Source organism: Heloderma suspectum, chromosome 4 (genome assembly GCF_057233095.1).
Source record: "Heloderma suspectum isolate Gila_16-S chromosome 4, 16-S_ref, whole genome shotgun sequence".
Taxonomy (NCBI): domain Eukaryota; kingdom Metazoa; phylum Chordata; class Lepidosauria; order Squamata; family Helodermatidae; genus Heloderma; species Heloderma suspectum.
In genome coordinates this window covers 26192869-26213887 of record NC_139461.1, presented here as the reverse complement: position 1 = coordinate 26213887, position 21019 = coordinate 26192869, and the positions used below count along the sequence as shown (strand labels likewise).

Sequence of the window (21019 nt, the reverse complement as noted above, 5' to 3'; positions counted from 1 at the left end):
TACCTTAGGGCACAGTCCTAATGGGATGCCCATCAGCCTCCAAATTCAGAGGCTGATGGGCATCCTATGCAAAGAGGGAGGAACATGGAGGCAATCTTCATCTTCATGCTGCTCCTGCTCTGTATTTTTGCTGGATGGGCATTTTCACCCATTTAGCTGGGGCAGTGTGGAGTGGGAGGGAAGGTGGCTGGACGGCTGGAGGATTCGTCATAAGCTGACCTCCCCAGTCCCCTTCCCGCCCACGGCCCCTTTCACCTCCTCTCCAAGGGCACCTTTGAAACCTCAGAGAGGCATTCTGTGTGGTTCTCTCCATGCCAGCTGCGAGGGGGAAGAAGAGGGGATGGGGAGGTTGGACTTCTGGGTCTGAGGTTGGATCCAGGAATCCAAACTATCCTGTGGCCCCCCCAGACATTGTGTAGTGGCCATAGAATTATTAGAATTCTATGTGCCATTTCACATTGTTTGCATCTGGAGGCATTAATTGAGTCAGCATAAGCTGCTATCCCTATAGTGTGGAGGAGTTTGGGATTGTGATGACCTTTTCCGTTCTAGGGACCAGATGGGCCTCGTGGTGAAATTGGAGTTCCTGGCCCTCAAGGGCCTCCTGGGCCCCAGGGCCCCAGTGGACTTTCTATCCAAGGACCTCCGGTAGGTTTTATTTATTTAATTTTTGTTTAAATATTTATTCTGAACAGTCAACAGCCTCTGAATATCAGTCACTGGGGAATGACTGTGGGAGAAGGCTATTCTCCCATGCTTGGGGACTTCCCATAGGCATCTGGTTGGCCACTGTGGAAAACAAGATGCCCTGGAATAGATAGGCCTTTGGTTTGATCCAGCAGGACTCTCCTTAAGTTCTTTCTTTTCACCATAGCAGTTGGCCACTTTTGCCCACCACCACTATAGCTTGGCAAAACAACCCATGAACAACCCACAGTTCTGGGTTCACATGTAATGACAGTCCATGGTTTAAACAACCCAAAGTTCACAACCCAACAACAAACCTTGGATTCTCTTTCTGGGTTGTTTGTGCTTAACAAACTATGGCTTACTCATAGTTCTGGGTTCGCATGTAATGACAACTCACGATTCAACAACAACCCATTCTCAACCCATACTCTGGGTTGTTGTTATGTGCAAACCAGGTCAAGATCTTGTTCTCAACAACATGGGAGTTTCCTTCCCAGTCCTGCTTTCTCCACAAAAAGAAGATGAAAAAGATGCATTCTGGGAGGACATCAGCAAATAATTTCATTCTGTTTTTCCCTACTTTTTAATGCCTTCAAAAATGCTATTTAAAAAAAGTAGCCACATTTATACTTCTGCTAGGATCTCAAAGCCTTTTTTGAAAAACAAGCAAAGAAAGCTTTTAAAATATCCTGTGCTCGTGTAGATTTGATTTGTATTTCAAACAAAAGGTGTGATCCACATAAAGTTAAACCATGTTCTCCCACTGATTTTGTTGGGAGAATTAAGCACATTCTTTCAGTCTCCTGCTGAAAATCTATTATCTGTAGGACATCAAAGTGCTTAACTTTGGCTAGATTGTGCCTCAAGTTTATAGATTACTCAAGGGGCTTTTCCCTTCAGAAATAAATATGTAGTTAACTAATTTGTACTTGTATTTTGATGAAATTAATTGTGTAGGGGGAACAAACAATAGACCACTAACTGATATTTTTAGCTCTGTGATGATTTATCATCAGGGAACAAGTGGTGAAAAAGGAGAAAAGGGAGAAACTGGCCGTCCTGGCCTACAGGTAACTAACTACTGTGCTGATTTGATATGCTTTATAGATGTATTTTGAGGGGCCGCAGTGGCTTAGTGGTTAAGACGCTGAACTGCAGACCAGAAGGTCGGCAGGACAGCAGTTCGAGGCCCGAGTGCCGCATGACGGAGTGAGCTCCCGTCTTCAGACCCAGCTCCTGCCAACCTAGCAGCTTGAAAGCAAGAAATTGCAAGTAGATAAATAGGTGCCGCTTCGGCGGGAAAGATAACAGCGTTCCGTGCACCTCGGTGTTCAGTCATGCCGGCCACATGACCACGGAAGCGTCTTCAGACAGCGCTGGCTCTTCAGCTTAGAAATGGAGATGAGCACCACACCCTAGAGTTGGACACGACTGGTTGGGGACACCTTTATAGGTGTATTTAAATATCGAATTTCCAACACTAGGTCAAAGATTGGATACCTCAGAACTGTGTTGTTACCTGTGTCATTATACAGTCCTAAGTAGGGTTGGGGAGGGGTGAATCGCCTTATCCGAATCCCTGCTGGCTTGTCCCAGCCAGGGTGGGATGCGTGTGTGAGTGGTTTTACCAGGCTTTTTATTTTAAGAACCTCTCCCCATTGGAAGCAATGGGGGAGAATTAGATCTGCCAGCCCCAGGTTAGCATAGTTGAGGGGGCTGATTTGGACCACTTGGGGTAATGGAATGGTTTTGGGTCCAGGACATCCAAAGCTCATTCTCACCAAGCCCAGCCCTGGAATGCTCAATTTCAGGGCCTTATGCTTGTTACCACTTATGAAAGCTCCCTATCTGCAGAACTGGGCTGCTGCTGGGGCACCAGCAGAGCTCCTCCATCCCTCCTAACCGCCATCCAGAGCTGGTGGATCTGGGGTTTAGGATTGCTGTGTTACTGAGTATTGCTGTTTTATTGTCCATTATTGTGTTTTATGGGCCACTACAAACTGCCCTGCAAATTCTTAATTGAAGGGTGATGTAGAAATGATGTGTACATGATTACAAGCAGGGGATATGTGTCCTTTAATCGCTATGGGTAGAATACAACAATGCCCTATCACTGTTGGCCAATGCTGCCAGTTCCTGATGCGCACACACGGCCCCCACCACCAGGGGTGGCGATGTTGCGCTTCCAGGGCAAGCCCCCAAATGACCGGAAACGCTAGTTTCTGGAAGGTCTGACCTGCCCCTTCCAGAAACTTGTGTTTCCAGTTGTTTGAGGGCTTGCTCCTGGAAGCACAACATCGCTGCTGCCAGCAGTAGGAGCTGTGTGCTCTGCCGCCACTAGGAGAGGCCGCACATGCACCAGGAACTGCCAGTGCTGGCCCCCAGTGGTAGGTCATCCTTGGTTCCTACCCTGTCTCTCCCCCTCCCCATAGAGAGAGAGTTTTAAAAATATTGATGTAGTTTAAATTATTGTTATTATTAATGCATTTTTTAAAATAGGTTATCTACCTTGCTTTGTTTTTTATGCAGGGTGTCCCAGGAGCATCTGGATCACCAGGGCGGGATGGAAACCAAGGCCAAAGGGTAAGGTGAAATAATTGATAATGAGCTTTTCTACATGAGGCTGGTAACTGGCTGTTAATCTGCTGTATCTGCTTTTGGTTTCATCGCAGAATTGAGATCTGAGCACTGCATGAGGAGCGTTTCCTTCCCTGCTTTTCTGCTACATAACCTCTAGGTGGCACTGTAGTATAGCAGAATAGTGCAAATACACAAGAAGAAATTGAGCTTTCTTTCACTTTCATAATTAAATGCCACATTTTCCCTGCTCTAAAAAAAAACTTCCCCAAAGTGCCGTTTAGACACAGAAGCAACACTTGGGGGGGGGGGGGTCACAGTGCCTTCTAAACCCACCCATAAACAACTATGAGTAGGGAATGATGAGTGCACGATAACAAAAACCCAATAACTGGCTTACTAGATCCACACTATGCTGTCTCTCCCAACTTTAGGGCATTTCTGAAGTTGTGCATGTGCATGTGATAGAAGTGGCTTCTCAATGGGTGCTAATGAGAGAGGATACAAAGGGTGGCTCATTGGATTCTTTTCTGGAGCAGACACCTGCAGATCGTATATTTCCCCAGGTCTTCTCAAAGGGGAACTGCAAGAAATTGTCACAAAATCCAACTTCACCCAGCTGTCTCAAATTCATCCAAGAGATCTCCTATGAAGGGCTGATTTAGGGTTATCGATCCAGTGTAGAACATAGTCCACTAATTCCTTGCATACTGGTGGTGTTATTTAAATAGCAGAAGCAGTAATGAAAGTGGCAAAAACTACTCACAACTTGGATGGTTTCTGTAGTTTCTCTAGTGCCATGTCAATCAGTTGCCTTTAATTTTTTATCTCCTTTGCCTAAGTTATTGGCCTTTTGAATATATGTTCAAATATCTGACAAGCAACAGAAAGAGGGAGAAGGGTGAACTGCTGAGTTTTCTTCTTTTGATGATAGGATTAATTTCCTTCCTATTTTCTCTTTCTGTTGGTTTTAAATCTCTGCTTTATTTCCTTTTTTCTTTTAAAAATTTTAATTTTTTTTACTAGTTCTTTCAAGAGGAAGAAATTATAACATAATCCTTAAATCAACCTGTAGAAACAAACAAATCAGTTTCATGATGGATTGGACATATTATAAAATATAGTTGAGGTTATATTGAATTGCAGTTTAAAGACTGATTTGAAACAGTCAAAAATCTGTTTTCTCTTAATAAAATACCCCCCCCCCCCGGGTTTGGCCATTAGTATCCCTAACAGTGACTTTAACAATATTTGGTAACAGGATAAAATACATTCTCATTCCAAAAGGTAATTATCCTAAGCATAGTTAGTTATGTAGAAGTAAAATCTATTTACATAAATGGGAACCATTTCACAAGACAGTCTTTAGAAGTGGGCTTCTAGGGTGAAATTATATTCAGATCAACAGATCTTGCAAAAGAATTGGGAACAGGTCTCCCTCCTGCTCTTTCCCTGCTCCCTTCCCTGCAAGTACAACATAATGTCTCAGTGGAATAGAGCCAGTGTGGTGTAGTGCAGACTTTCCAAACCTGGTGCCCTCCATATGTGTTGAAATACAGCCCCCATTATCCCCAGCCAACATGGCCATTGGCCAAAGTGGCTGGGGATGATAGGACATGTAGTTCAATACCTCTGGAGGGCACCAGGTTGGGGAAGGATGGAGTAGTAGTTAGACACAGGGGTAGACAGCCTGGTGTCCTCTGGGGGTTGGATCCACGATTTCCCTTCTGCAAAAGGAGGGGAACGTCCACAAGAGGAAGGACTTTGCTTGCAGAAGGTCTCTCTGCTCGATTTTTGCAGAACCCCTCCCCCTTCACAACACAACTCAACCGACTCAGCAGGGTCTCCTGACTCTCTTTGTAGCATTTTGGGGGGCTGGAGGGGCTGCCGTGGGAAGGAGGTAGCAGGGAAGTCCACTTCCACAATTTATCCAGCTTAAATCTGGATCCAGCCCCAGATGTCTTGAACTCCCATAAACCCCAACCAGCATGGCCAGTTTCAATGATTATAGGAATTGTAGTCCAAAACATCTGGAGGGCACCAGGTTGCCTAACCCTGGGTTAGAATGTGGGACTAGAGTTAGGGAGACCCTGGTTTTCCACTCAGCTGTGAAGCTCATGGAATGACCTTGGGCCAGTAACTCTCAGCTGGACCGACCCCACAGGTTTGTTGTGAGGATAAAATGGCCGGGGGGAGCGGGGAGGAACCATGGACACCACCTTGAGCTCCCTGGACGAAAGTCCAGATATAAATACAAATAGATCCTACTTTTATCCAAACATGGATCTCATTGATCTGGGAAAGGAATCACTTGGAGACGGGGGAATTCTGTCATACAGAATAAATATGTCAACTTTCCAATTGACTAATTATGTTGTACTCATGGTGAGGGGAATGGTGGAAGGACACAGCAGGAGCACTGAAGCCTGTTACTCCTGGAGGATGTTGTTGTTCAGTCGTTAAGTCGTGTCCGACTCTTCGTGACCCCATGGACCATAGCACGCCAGGCCTTCCTGTCCTCCACTCTCTCCCGGAGTGTGCTCAAGTTCATATTCATTGCATCAGTGATGCTATCTAGCCATCTCATCCTCTGCCGTCCCCTTCTCCTTTTGCCTTCAATCTTTCCCAGCATCAGGGTCTTTTCCAGGGACTTTTTTCTTCGTATTAGGTGGCCAAAATATTTGAACTTCAGCTTCAGTATCTGTCCTTCCAATGAGCAGTCAGGGGTGATTTCCTTTAGGATGGACTGATTTGTTGTTGTTGTTCAGTCGTTCAGTTGTGTCCGACTCTTCGTGACCCCATGGACCATAGCACGCCAGGCCTTCCTGTCCTGCGCACTCTCCCGGAGTGTGCTCAGGTTCATATTCATTGCATCGGTGATGCTATCTAGCCATCTCATCCTCTGCTGTCCCCTTCTCCTTTTGCCTTCAGTCTTTCCCACCATCAGGGTCTTTTCCAGAGAGTTTTCTCTTCGCATTAGCTGGCCAAAATATTTGAGCATCAGCTTCAATATCTGTCCTTCTAATGAGCACTCAGGGTTGATTTCCTTTAGGATTGACTGATTTGACCTCCTTGCAGTCCAGGGGACTCGTAAGAGTCTTCTCCAGCACCACAGTTCGAAAGCATCAGTTCTTCGGCGCTCAGCCTTCCTTACAGTCCAGCTCTCACAGCCATACATTACTACTGGGAAAACCATAGCTTTGATTAGACGGACCTTTGTTGGCACAGTGATGTCTTCTTCTTACTATGCTGTCTAGGTTTGCCATAGCTTTCCTCCTAAGGAGCAAGCGTCTTTTAATTTCATGGCTACAGTCACCATCTGCGGTGATCTTGGAGCCCAAGAAAATAAAATCTGTCACTGCTTCCATTTCTTCCCCTTCTATATGCCAGGAAATGATAGGGCCAGATGCCATGATCTTAGTTTTTGTAATGTTGAGTTTCAAACCAGCTTTTGCACTCTCCTCTTTCACCCTCAACAAGAGGCTCTTTAGATCCTCTTCACTTTCTGGGACTGATTTGACTTCCTTGCAATCCAGGGGACTCGTAAAAGTCTTCTCCAGCACCACAGTTCGAAAGCATCAATTCTTTGGCGCTCAGCCTTCCTTATAGTCCAGCTCTCACAGCCATACATTTCTACTGGGAAAACCATAGCTTGGTTGTTCCATGTCTGGTTCTTACTGTTGCTTCTTGACCCTCGTACAGGTTTCTCAGGAGACAGGTAAGGTGGTCTGGTACTCCCATCTCTTTCAGAATTTGCCACAGTTTGTTGTGATCCACACAATCAAAGGCTTTAGCGTAGTCCATGAAGCAGAAATAGATGTTTTTCTGGAATTCTCTTGCTTTCTTCATGATGCAGTGAATGTTGGCGATTTGATCTCTAGTTCCTCTGCCTCTTCGAAACCCCACTTGTACTTCCGGTAGTTCTCAGTTCACATGCTGCTGAAGCCTAGCTTGTAGGATTTTGAGCATAACCTTGCTGGCATGTGAAATGAATGCAATTGTACGGTAGTTTGCACACTCTTTGGCATTGCCGTTCTTTGGAATTGGAATGTAAACTGACCTTTTCCAGTCTTGTGGCCACTGCTGAGTGTTCTAAATGCGTTGGCATATTGAGTGCAGCACTTTAACAGCATCATCTCTTAGGATTTTAAATAGCTCAGCTGGAATACTGTCATCTCTGCTAGCTTTGTTGTTAGCAATGCTTCCTAAGGCCTGCTTGACTTCACTCTCTAGGATGTCCGGCTCAAGTTCATTGAGTGCACGATCATGGTTATCAGGGACATTAAGATCTTTCCTGTATAGTTCTTCTATGTATTCTTTCCACCTCTTCTTAATCTCATCTGCTTCTGTTAGGTCCCTGCCTTCTATGTCCATTATCATGCCTGTCTTTGCACAAAACATTCCCTTGAGATCTCCCGATTTTTTTGAAAAGATCTCTAGTCTTTCCCATTCTGTTGTTTTCCTCAATTTCTTTGCATTGTTCGTTTAAGAAGGCCTTCTAGTCTCTCCTTGCTATTCTCTGGAACTCTGCATTCAGTTGAATATATCTTCCCCTTTTTCCCTTGCTTTTCGCTTCCCTTCTTTCCTCAGCTACTTGTAAAGCCTCATCAGACAGCCACTTTGCTTCCTTGTATTTCTTTTTCTTTGAGATGGCTTTAGTTACTGCCTCCTGAACAATGTTACAGACCTCCGTCCATAGTTCCTCAGGCACTCTGTCTATCAGGTCTAATCCCTTAAATCTATTCATCACCTCCACTGTATATTCATAGGGGATATGATTGCGGTCATACCTGAATGATTTAGTGGTTTTCCCTACGTTCTTCAATTTTAGCCGAAATTTTGCAAGAAGCAGCTCATGATCTGAGCCACAGTCAGCTCCAGGTCTTGTTTTGACTGACTTTATAGAGCTTCTCCATGTTTGGCTGCAAAGGACATAATCAGTCTGATTTCGATATTGACCATCTGGTGATGTCCATGTGTAGAGTCGCTTCTTGTGCTGTGGAAAAGCGTGTTTGCTCTGATCAGCGTGTTCTCTTGGCAAAACTCTATTAGCCTTTGTCCTGCTTCATTTTGTACACCAAGGCCATGCTTGCCTGTTATCCCGGTGATTTCTTGACTTCCTACTTTAGCATTCCAATCCCCCATGATGAAAAGGACATCTTTTTTTGGTGTTAGTTCTAGAAGGTGTTGTAGGTCTTCATAGGACCGATCAACCTCAGCTTCTTCGGCCTCAGTGGTTGGGGCATAGACTTGAATTACTGTGACGTTGAATGGTTTGCCTTGGATTTGTACTAAGATCATTGTATCGTTTCTGAGATTGTACCCCAGTACTGCTTTTCCCACCCTTTTATTGACTATGAGTGCTACTCCATTTCTTCTAAGGGATTCTTGCCCACACAGTAGTAGATATAATGGTCACCTGAATTAAATTCGCCCATGCTTGTTCATTTTATTTCGCTGATTCCCAAGATGTCGATGTTCAATCTTGCCATCTCACGTTTGACCACCTCCAGCTTACCTTGATTCATAGATCTTACATTCCAGCTTCCTAAACAATATTGTTCTTTACAGCATTGGATTTTCTTTTCACCACCAGACACATCCACAGCTGAGTGTCCTTTCGGCTTTGGCCCAGCCATTTCACTCTTTCTGGCACTACTTGGAAATACCCTCTGCTCTTCCCCAGTAGTATATTGGACACCTTCCAACCTGAGGGGCTCATCTTCCAGCGTCATCTCTTTTAGCCTTGTGATATGTTCCATGGGGTTTTCTTGGCAAGGATGCTGGAGTGGGTTGCCATTTCCTTCTCCAGTGGACCACATTTTGTCAGAACTCTCCGCCATGACCTGTCCATCTTGAGTGGCCCTGCACGGCATAGCTTATGGCTTCACTGAGTTACGCAAGCCCCTTCGCCACAACAAGGCAGTGATCCATGAAGGGGCCTGAAGGATGAGTATTGCCTAATTTCCAAGTGAATAAATTTTAAGACACATTTTTAAGTGGGTAAATCTGCCATCTTGTATGGCATTTGGGGCTACCCTAACAATGGCTTCACACAAGACATTTCTCTTTCAAGCATAAAATGTACAAGATGTGCACACTATCGTGTGTGAAAATAGCATGTCCATTTATTGCTATGATTGGAGCCCTATTCAGTCATTAAGAAAGTGTAAGCATGGAGGGGAGCGGCTACACACACTGTAGCCCCACTCCCTCCAGCCGTGACCTCCCTGTGTTTACCGGGAAGGTCTGAGGTGGGAGTCGCAAGTGGAGGGACGGGACTGCAGCGTCTGTCCCCTCGGTGCTTACACTTCTTGAGCAACTGGATAGGGCTCGTGTGTGTTCGGGAGCTGCTGCAGCTTTCAGCTATGTGTAATAGGTCATATGCACATTTATGTGATTTTTGCACAAGACAGTGTAGACATTTTGAATCTGACTTTTATCTATGTGTTTAATTATTTATTTCCATACTCCCCAATAGCCGAAGCTCTCTGGGCGGTTCAGAAAAATTGAAACCACAAAGTATGACATAAAACCATATAAAATATGAAAGCTTTAAACTGCAATATAAAAGTGCAACCAGAAGAAAACCTAGCAGCAATGCAGAGATTTAAAACAGCAGAGTGCAGGAACAGTGGGCGAGTTAGGAAATTTTAGACTCTGGAATCAGTGGTCTTATGGGGGCGTTCCGTTAACATGGCGATGTGTATTACTTCACTTCCTTCAACATGTAGGTAAGCTAGCGCTGCAGGGTTTGGGGCCTTCCTGCTCATACTCCTGAGTGGGTTCCTGGACCTCTGCCACAGAGTCCTGCCCTAATGGCACCACTGTGCAGGACAAATGCCATGTGTGAAGCAGTCCCCCAAACTGATACAGAGCAAGTGATTTAAGGATCACAAAGGCTGCAATTCTAAAGCTCTTTATCCATGTACACCCTACTGAACCTGCTGTAGGATTAAACTTTAAACCTTGGAGAATAAGAAAGGGAATTCAGCATCTGTTACTTATTAGAAAGGTGGTATTACAGATATATTCCCTAAACCTCTTCATGCCTAATCCTCTTCTTGTGTACACACTTATGTAGCAGGCCTTGCTGTATTCAAACGCAGTGAAGCAAGACTTGCATAGTCTGTCAGCTCTTCAACAATGCCCCTGCTGTGAATGAGGAGGGGTGTGTGTTCTGGATAGCAGAAGCAGTCCAAGAACGACTTGGCTGCAGTTCCGCGATATTAGCTTTATTTGGTTAGGAATTTCTGTGAATTGCTCCAAGAACAGCACTGAGCACGCTTCTCAGCCTGAATTTGAGTCTTTTAATAGATGCAAAAGAAAGTCTGTGCAGACATGGCTATAGTGAGGGTATCTCATACCATTGTAGCCATAGGGCAGAGTGCAGGTTCTCTTTCAGCCTGAGGGCTGAATTCCATTTTAAAGACTCTTTGGGGGGCCGCAGTGCAGTGGTGGGTGGGGCTGATGGCAAAAGGGGATGGACTAAAATACTCCTAATACCAGCATATTGTAGCTTAAGGGCACAATCCTATGTATGTTTAGACAGAAAAAAGTCCTATAACTCCCAGCATGCTGGGAGTTATAGGACTTTTTTCTGTCTAAACATACATAGGATTGTGCCCTAAACCTCTTATTGTCAGTAACTTAGGCTGCCTTTACACTAAAGGAAACCCCCCACAGTCCTCCCATTATGGACCCTTTCCACATTTATTGCGGGCTCCCAGACAGCGCCCACGTGATTGCTGAGAGAGGAAGCTTTTAATTTTCAAGGTTCCATAGAACACAATGAAACAGCATCACCTAGTGGCTGTTTTAATAGCATAACAATCCGACTTTTAAAAAAATGGTTCATTAGTTCTGGATTTTTTTGGAGCGAAATAACCAGAAAATACTTCTGGATGTTCCCTGGAGGTTAACAATGTCATGAAAAGGACCCGCACACTTCTGTGAGCAAGCAATCTCAATAGCAGAATAAAAGCTCCATGAGAAGGAGCCATTAGTCTTAGGCGAGGCATTTCAACCTTTCAGAATGGTGAAAAAACTGCACAAAAACTGGGAAACCACCAAATGATGTCTGTTGTCTGGGGAAGGAGGTGGGGCTAGGGGGAAGGAGGTGGTCTTTTGGGGAACCCCAGAGGATTGGGACCCCAGGAAGGCTATATTTGGTCCCCAGGCTTGAGATTCTCCACCCCAGCCATAGGGGGCGAGATTAGCAAAGCACTGCGACTGTCATCTACTTTAGCTTTCCAACTTGATGCCTTCCAGATGTGTTGGACTCCCAACTCCCAATATTCCCTCTAGCATGTTCATGCCGGCTGGAGATGATGGGAGTTGTAGTTTAAGACTTCTGGAGGGTGGCAGGTTGGGAAGGCTGATTTACTGCAACTGGTCCAGCTGATTGTTGGGAATCCTTACCTTTACCATCATTTTCCTTTGTTTGTTTAGGATTTTTTTAAGCCAAAGGAAAAGATAGATGAGGAGTGAATTTAGTTAGTTTGCTTTGTTTATTTGCTGCTTTTCCACAGTGGACTGTGCCCCAAAGCAGCTCACAAAGAACATTGGCTTATCAAAATGATTCAGATTGGAAAAAAGCATTTTATGAAACTTATCAATAAATTCAAATAAGGCAAAAATTGGTTCAATACAGGTAGCATAAATTCAATATTAAAATGAAATAATCTAGACTTAATACATAACAAGTACAGGACAAAATAAAAAATCAGCAGGCTAAAAAACTGCTAGCACTAGCTTTCCTGCAGTCCAAGGGCAAAAGCAGCCTGGCATAAATATGGTCTAGACGGGATAAGTTCTTCTCAGCAGGCTGGATGGTCCACAGCTGGCTCCCTCACCTCTCCCCCAGGGGAGGCTGGTTGCAGCAAGAGTGAAAAGTTTGGGAGTGGAAGTGAGGGTAAGTCATCTTTCCTGGCTTCACAGGTGTTCTAGCTGCTAGTACTGGTCGTACTGCACGCCAGTGAGAAAGAGAGAATAGGAGAAAGGCAGACAGAGACCAATGTATCAAGACATATATGCTGTTAAAAATTTAAAAGTGGGCTCTTTGGGCCAATCTACATTGCGCCTGCCATCGCAACGAATTCGGTGTCCTGTTGGGTTAAACGCTCTCGCATTAAAACGTGATTATCCACACTCAGCCATTTTCCCCGTTGCAGTGCTTCATTGAATGTGCATGCAAGCCCAGTTCACACTTGAGCGCTGTGCTGTTTTGCTGCTCTTAAAGACGGTGGCTTTCATTAGAGGATCAGAAACTCTTCCTGTTTCTGCTGATTCCATGCCCACCACGCGGCAGTGGCGCGGGAGAGGCTTGTTGTTTTCCGCATGTTTTTCTGGCCTTGGGGAAAACGACCAGCTTGTCCCTTGCCGCCGCCGCTGTAGCAGGTGGGGGTGGAGGGAAAAAGGAGGCACCTATCCTCTTCTCCACCCCCACCTACTGGAGGCCAGGGCGAGTGGATGGGGGGTGTCTGCCAATGCTCTTTTCCCTGTGCCAGCCCTTGACAGCTGGCACGAGGAAGAGGGGCAGTGGCGGCAGCACCCAGTGCTCGTGTTTGGGGGTGGGGCTGCTGGCATCTTCAAAGATCTGAAGCTTCATGTCGGCCGGTTCACATCTTCGAATCTTCAAAGATCATGCCTGAATTAGAAAAAAAAAAAAACATCGCGGAGAAGCCACGATTCTTCGAAGATAACGCCTTAATTTTTTTAAAAAAAGCTGAAGTGGGGAATAGAAAGGGGTAAAACTTAGTCTCATTTGAAGGGATAGAACAACCCCCTTCTCAATGCAGGAAGCCTGATTCCCAGGCAGTTGCCCATTCAACTACTGACCCAGACCTACCCTGCTTAGCTTCCGAGATCAGACAAGTGCGCACACATGCAGCCCTTTGCTTGTTGCTGAGGAAACATTGAGTGCTGAGGAAGTTATGTGATCAGTAGTGGGAAGACAACATGGGGCTGTTGAGAGCTGTGATTGGACAGGAGGGAAATACAAACACCACCGTATACGGACAGGCAGGGGAGAGGACTACGACCAGATATGGTAGCGAAGGCGGAAAATCAGAGCACATTAAGGGGAAATACTGGGATATCAGGGTATTGAAAGTGGGAGCACGGAAGTGGGAAATTCCGGTTCCAGTTCGAGGCGGGTACTGCGTAGTGTGAAAGACGGGCGGTGAAACCTCACTGGAAGCGAAAAAACCCGTAAGTGTAGATCGGCCCTCTGTTGCAGGTTTAGGGTAGTATCCAGTGTTCATCCTACATAGAGTAGACCCATTGAAATGAATGGGTTAGTTACAACTAACTTAAGTCCCGTTCATTTCAAGGGTCTACTGTATGTTGGACTAACTTTGGATAGTTAGAAATTAAACTGGATCCCACATCTGAAAAGGTTGAAGGCTACTGCTTGCTTGTACCCAAACAGACCACATCACTGCAGAGCAAATACAAAATAACTCTTTCTGTCTCTCCAAACTAGTGTCTCCACACAGTTGGGGGGCGTACTGCAGGTCAAGGTGCAGGATCCAATCCATCCCATAAGAACATAAGAAGAGCCCTGCGATATCTGAACAAAGTCCTATCTAATCCAGCCTTCTATTTGCACAGTGGCCAACTATGCGTGTCCATGGGAAGCTGACATGCAGGACATGAGGTCAATAGCACCCTCCCACTCATGTTCCCCAGCAACTGGTATTCAGAGGCATATTGCCTCTGGTAATAATGGAGGTGGCATATAGCCATCATGACTAGTAGTTATTGATAGCCTTAACTTCTGTAAACTGCCCAGAGAGCTTTGTCTATGGGGCAGTATAGAAATGTTTAATCCTCCTCCTCCTCCTCCTCCTCCTCCTCCTCCTCCTCCTCCTCCTCCTCCATGAACCCTGCCAGTAGAGTTCATAAAATTAGTTGGCCGGCCATTCTTGGCTGAACTGTGTGGCAAACACAGATTTCCCAATGCTGTGTCTGCCACTTAACGGACATGTAGAGGCAGATGGGCATCTGCAGGGGGGAAGCACTGGTTAGAAGGGCAGCTTGCTTAACTTTGTCCCTATAGGCTGTTTTGTCCCATTTTCCTTAGCATGTCTGAGGGCATCTCTACACCTGCAAGCTATCGCACATTCATGATTGGCCACTCATAGAGGTTTGCAGGTCCATTACATGACGTCATACTCCTCCAGTGATTTTCCCGCCATTTCCCCCTGTCTATCCCATGTTATCCCCAAATGGAAAAAATGCCGTATTTTTTCAGCCTGCGCAACAGGAGTGCCATGGCCCACCTGTGTACTTTTCCCATGGTGCGAAAAACCCGCTTTGTTTAGGGTCGTTGGGGGTGCAGTCACGATGACGATGGCAGTGACGTCAGGGTGGTGGGTGTGTCGCTATACTGCCCTGCTGCCCTGCTGCCCTGCTGCCCTGCTGCCCTGCTGCCCTGCTGCCCTGCTGTGACTAAATGCAGTGCACTGACTTTTGCTCCCAACTTTGGCTGCTTACTCTGCACACAGATGCCAGCATTTTAGCAGTTCGCCGGGGAGCTGGTGCCTGCAGGGGTGGGGTTCGGGCAGTTTGGTGGAGGTTGCTGTCTACCCACATTGCATTTCAATCACAACCAAACCACCAGTAATTTACAAGGGGAGGGAAAGGGGCAGGAACTAGGGAGGACATTTCGCAATGCTCCAGTGCACGTAATGGCTTTTTGTGAAAAAGTAGCCACCCTGTGAAAAGGTAAGGAATGGAATATAATGAGATAAAAACAACTGTGTAAAGGAGCCCCATCTAATCCTGTGTTGAAACTGGATGGAGAAAGCCCTGGTATTGATGCGGATTTCTGCCCCTGTGTGATGAATCCCTCAGGCTGGAAAGAAGTCTGGGAGCAGGAAAACAGCCCTCAGAAAAGCAGTGGGTGGGGAATAGGGTTGGTGGAGAATTTCTCCCCGAAACTTCAGGGGGCAGAGCGCCAACATGTTCGGCCCCCCGAACAAGTTTCGGGGAGAAATTCTCCACACCCCACCCCGGGACGGGACTTACCTTTCCCGAATGTCCCTCCTGGCGGCGGGTCCCGGCGGCGGTTCGTCGGGTCTTCGTCAGGGGCTGCTGCCGCCGCCATTCCAATAAAACTAAAAAAAACCCAACGCCCCCGTGATAGGCTACGTGACGATTAACGTAGCCTATCACAGCTAGATTTGCAAAGTCAGCCATGATAGGCTACGTAAATCGTCACGTAGCCTATCACGGGTGACTTTAAAAAAAAAAAAAAGAGTGCGTACGGATAATGGCGGCCCCCATAGGGAGCCGCCATTCCCGTTCCTTATTTGGTCGCTGTAGTCTACGTAAAGATTTACGTAGACTACAGCGACCAAATAAGGAACGCGAATGGCGGCTCCCTATGGGGGCCGCCATTTGCATACGCGCTTTTTTTTTTTTTTTAAAGTCACCCGTGATAGGCTACGTGACGATTTATGTAGCCTATCACGGCTGACTTTGCAGATCTAGCCGTGATAGGCTACGTTAATCGTCACGTAGCCTATCACGGGGGCATTTTGTTTTTGTTTTTTAACTTTTAATTTCGCGGCCGGGCGAGGCGCCTCCTCCCCGGCCTGAATTTCGGCCGGGCGAGGCGGGAAGCCTCCCCCCCAGCCTGAATTTCGGCTGGGCGAGGCGGGAAGCCTCCCCCCCCCCGGCCTGAACTTCGGGGGGAGAGCAGCGAAGCGCCTCCCCCCCACCGCGAAAAGCTGCGAGACCAGGTAAGTGGGTTTCGTGCACCCCTAGTGGGGAAGGCTTAAGCATCATTTCCTACTTCTCCCCTGCAAATTTCTTCCCATCTGCACAGTCATCACTGCCAGCAAATACAGGGTTGAGAATCCCCATTTTGGTGCTTACTGAATAGTTCTGAACTCAGCTTCCTAGGTTACTATGGAACAAGAGTATAGCTATTCCTCCACAGAAAGTCTACCTTCTCTTGAACATTAAATGGGAGTGGGATATTGTACTACAGCTGGCTTGGGGCTAATGCAAGTATAGGATTAATGGGAAAGACCAGGATTTCTTTGTGTTTAATATCTGAAAAGAACCTTATTCACCACCTGGTCACAAATCTAAAAGGGTGGTGCATGCACCCAATATGAATACATTTCCATTCCTTCTCTGTTTTCAGCATTTCCAGAATTAGCTTTAAGATGCATATTTGCCATTTGATAATGTGAGAAACAAAATCTAGTAACGAGTAGTGAAGTAGTCTAAACAGCAGTGTTTATTAAAGACTGGAGGGACAGCTCTGTATCCAACTGCTTCTTAAAACAGACTTCTGTTGCTTTCATTTATAAAAGGCCTTTTTCACACCTAACAAAATACAGTAGGAGGAAATTTGTAAATGGCCAAGAGGTACAGAAAGAGTGCCAAAGTAAACATACCTAGATGGTTTGCACGGAGATATTCTTTAGCAGCTAAATAGGAGAAACAGCAACACATGAAAACAAATGATGCAATATCATTTAAAACAATGTTTAAAAGAAACATGTGTGGAGGCATTTTAAGAGGGACTGAGAGAAAAGCTCATGCACCCCAGTCCTGGGATCAGGAGGCAGAGCAGTTGGCTGCATACAGACTGTTGACGTTTTGCAAACTTTAAGGGGTATAGGAGCAACCTGATTCCTCACTTCCTGTGCTGCTTCACAGAATGGTGGTTCTTTGGAGTACTCTGCCAGTCACCTGGTGGGAATGAGGGGAAAGGGATGCTATGGCTGGGTCTTCCTTTCTCTTTTCCCATTTAGCAGCTAACTGGCATAGTCAAAAGCTCCTGATAATGCTGATCGGTGATTAAATAGGAGAAAAAAGAGGACAGGGCCTATTCTGACTTGGGCTGTGTTTCCACCACAACAGAAAGAGAAGCTAATGGGGGAGTACCAGATCGCTTCACAGACTATACTTCCTGGTGGGGGTGGATGTTGGAGTGAACGTCATCTGACTAGCAGGGGATGCTTAACCAATAAGAGAGGCTCTCCCCACCCTTCTCCTTTCCCCTGAAAGTGCAGATGCACCTGCATTTCAGGAGCAAGCCTTATTGAGCACAATGGGAGTTGCTTCCGTGTAGACACACATATGCTTGTGCTGGGAAGTGGGAGAAGAACACAAAGAGGGAAACCAGCCCCCATTTTAACCTGCAGTACCTCATTGACCACAATGGGAGTTAATTTTGAGGAGACACTAATGGGTTTGATGTGGGAAAGAGTTGGAAACCAGCCCCCATTTTAACTCACAGGATGTCTATAAGGAAGTTGTACTTCCTTCCTAAAGCAATGAATCGGAGCCTCAAGATCACACTTAATCACATTTAAGGAATTGGGCTTTAAAATGTTCCATGTCAATTGTGGGGCTTCTCTGTTATTTCTGTGGTCATTGAGACGGCAAGTCTCATTCAGCACAATGGGAGGAAACACCCCTTGACTCTGGGCATGGGCAGGGCTAGCCTACCTGAGCTAAATGCAGGGGTTGGGGCACACAGCAACTATACCAGGGAGAACCCGACTTAAGGAAAAGAATCGGACTTTAAGCTGTCTCAGGAAATCTGATTTTTCCCTGATAAGCTCCGGGGTGGCTGCTGGATGGCCACGACGTCATGTATCCCTAACAGCCTCAACTCACAGCTGTCTCGGAGTAAATTGCTGGTGGAAACACCCCCGTGGACATAGGGGAAGAAGGCACCAAAAATAACAGGTGGTGGATATTACCCAGAGCTTCAGGTTTAAATAGCAGGCTACACTAAACATATGGGGTTGTTTCTAATGGGTGGGATCAAATGTTATAACTTAAATCCCATTCATTTCAATGGGTCTGCTCTGAAGTAGGACTAACATTGGATACAACTCATGGCTGCCCACAGAAAAGACAGCTGCACACTGAGCTCTCTCCCCGTCCTCTTATGTAACGTCTAGTAGAACATACTCCATGTCATGATTTCATGACGTTCCACATTTCCTTATTGTTCAGTAGCAGCAGCCAATGATGTGGAGTGGAAATGCAGAATGTGGTGACATCAGCCCAGGGGTAGGTTCTACTAGATGTTACAGACTGAAGGACTATCCACTCAACTCCCGTTTTCGGTGGAAGTGTTTACCATAAGGTCTAGAATGTCCTTTGTTCTGAAGTTTCTGACATCACTTAACTGTTCTTGGATAGAGCCCCCCTCCCACAACAGTGTTAGGGATATATTGCTGGACAATTGTCCCCACAAGCTAGTTGTCTCATACTGGTCTGTATACAGAGACCACACTGTTCCTACGTGTAGTTTGCTATTCGGGGGGTGAGAATGATAACATTTTGGAGTATATTTGGGCTCTCAAATTTGAGTTTCAGGGGAAAAAAGAAGCACATCCAAGATGAGCTTGGGAAGTTGAAATCTAAATTTTTAATTTTCAAAATGTAAAAAAATAATAATCAAAAATCCAAACCACATTTTTAGAACCTAGGGATGTATGAATCCCTTACCTGGTTCTGGTCGGGGCATCCGCTGCGGGGGGAGGCAATCCGTTTCTCCCCCTGGAATCCTCGACGGGGGGGAGGCGATCCAGTCCTCCCCCCTGGAGTCCTGCCCAGCCGGCTCCGCTCCGCAGCCATGCCACGGAGCCGCTGGCCGGTCCGATCCGCAGCGGAGCCTCCAGCCGCTGCTGGGCTGGTGCGGACACAAATGGTGTCCTGCGTAGGAGATGCCATATGCGTCCCTGTGGTAGCCCGTGATAGGCTATGTAAATATTTACGTACCCTATCACGGCTAAAGCAGGGATGCAAATGGCAGCCGCTACACCATTTCCGTGGCTGCCTTTACCGTGATAGGCTACGTAAATACTTACATAGCCTATCACGGCAAAGAACAGTGGTGCAAATGGTGTAGTGGCCGCCATTTGCGTCCCTGCTCTTTGCTGTGATAAGCTACGTAAATACTTATGTAGCCTATCACGGCTGCCTGCAAGCATGCAAATGGCAGCCACAGCAGCCTGGCAGCGGCCGGCCGGGAGACCAGCCGGAGCCGCTGGAGCCGCTGCATCCGCCCCAGGTAAGCTCCATCCCGGGGGGATTCTGTGGGGGGGGGGGAGGCCATTCCGCCACGGATTCCGGGGGGACGGATTCTAAAGAACTGGAGTCTGTGGCGGAATTCTCTGACTTCCGTCTTAGAACCTCATTGTGTTTAGCATTTGTGTGAGATCTCATGTTGGCTTTCTTGAATCTTGAAGTGAATGGATCAACTTGTGATTTCATGGAACTTCCTGCACCTGTCAGAGTATTGTGGAGTTGGGATTGTGGCCATTTTGTGCAGTAAACAGTGCCATTCCAATCAATGGGATAAAGAGCAATACACTAATTCACGTACCTTCCTTTTAATCTAGGGTCTGCCAGGCAAAGATGGACCCACTGGACCTCAAGGACTCCCAGGGTCTGTGGTAGGTCTAAACAGGCTACTAAAGTCTAGATAACAGGGGTTAAATATGTGTCATCACAGGACATCGGTAGCTTTTTCACATAGTTAACTTCTTTTCAAAGTTATGTAGCTATGTGCAGTTATCCACATCATAGTATGTATTAGCTAAAAGCGAAAATATGTAACCATTTGATGTACTAATGATATGGAGAAGCCACCACACTTCTGAAGTTGTGCCCAGTCCTGTGGAGATTTCAACTCGTGTCCATCTTAAAATGTCCTACGGAGATTTCAGCTCGTGTCCAGCTACAGCTCACCAACTTGTAGAGAACTATCAAAATGCAGGTTGCAGCCAGGAGGTGGCTAGGCATGATCTCAATACATATTGGGTACATTGGCAGTATTGGTAGGGCTGTGCAGAAAAAATAAATGGCTTTGGAACCTGTCTTATTGGCTCAGATAGGGGGTGCCTCATCTTGGAGCCTCAGACAACATGCTTTGCCTTGGATTGCTTTGGACCTTCATCCAAGGTGAAGTTGGACCTGATCCAACTTCACCTTGGATCTGAAGTTGTCTGAGTATCTCTGAAGCAGGTCACCCCACCTTGGATTCATGCCTTGGCCAAGGCAAATGCAGAATCCCAGAAAATGGCAGCTAGGCCTCCATTACAATACTGTTGATGGTCCAGTCAAAGTGATTATTTTTTGATCTTCAGACTTAAGTCTAGTCAGTGGCTCCCCAACCATGCTTGAGTCTAGGCAGTGGCCATGCTGTCTGGGGATAATGGGAGTCCAACAATAACTGGAGGTCCAAGTTTGGGAACCATTGGTCTAAAGCAGGATCCCCAACATTTTTGGGTCAGTGGGCACATTTGGAATTTTGAGAGATTGTCATGGGCACTCTCACAAAATGACTCCCATGAGGCAGCTTGCTTATTCATGAGGGGGGCTTCCTTATTTGTAATGCTTCATTGTTCTTTTATGAATAATTTCCTTGAAAACACTCATTTCCTTGAAGGCAAACTAATGAGACTTAGAGGAAAGCAACTTGTCCAAGAACCTAAGTACAAAGCAGAGGTCTGAGCTCCAAAACATGAAGCCACTCCTTTTGAATCCAGAAAAAGATGGTGCTGGAGGGCAGCAATTTTGATTTAACTAACAAAATATTTTGGGTTCCGCCTTCATCAGCTGTTAAGATATAAATGCTATTTCCAAGGTGTCAGTTGTAGAGCTGTGAGGATAGAATGTTCAGATCAATTGCAGATGTTAAGCAATGTTTGTACTGTCCTCCAGGATAAGGCCATGCGGTGCCAGTGTGTCAAATGTGTATATCCAG

At 46.1% G+C, this 21019-nt stretch overlaps 1 protein-coding gene across 1 annotated transcript in view; it reads left to right on the top strand.

Moving 5' to 3' along the window:
* Window positions 1-21019, top strand: part of COL14A1 (collagen type XIV alpha 1 chain) — a 208779-nt gene that overhangs the window by 158643 nt on the left and 29117 nt on the right. The window contains exons 38-41 of the mRNA XM_084848878.1: window positions 553-648; window positions 1707-1760; window positions 3220-3273; window positions 19653-19706. Coding sequence (XP_084705004.1) covers window positions 553-648; window positions 1707-1760; window positions 3220-3273; window positions 19653-19706 — 258 coding nt within the window. The remainder of the gene's footprint in view (window positions 1-552; window positions 649-1706; window positions 1761-3219; window positions 3274-19652; window positions 19707-21019) is intronic.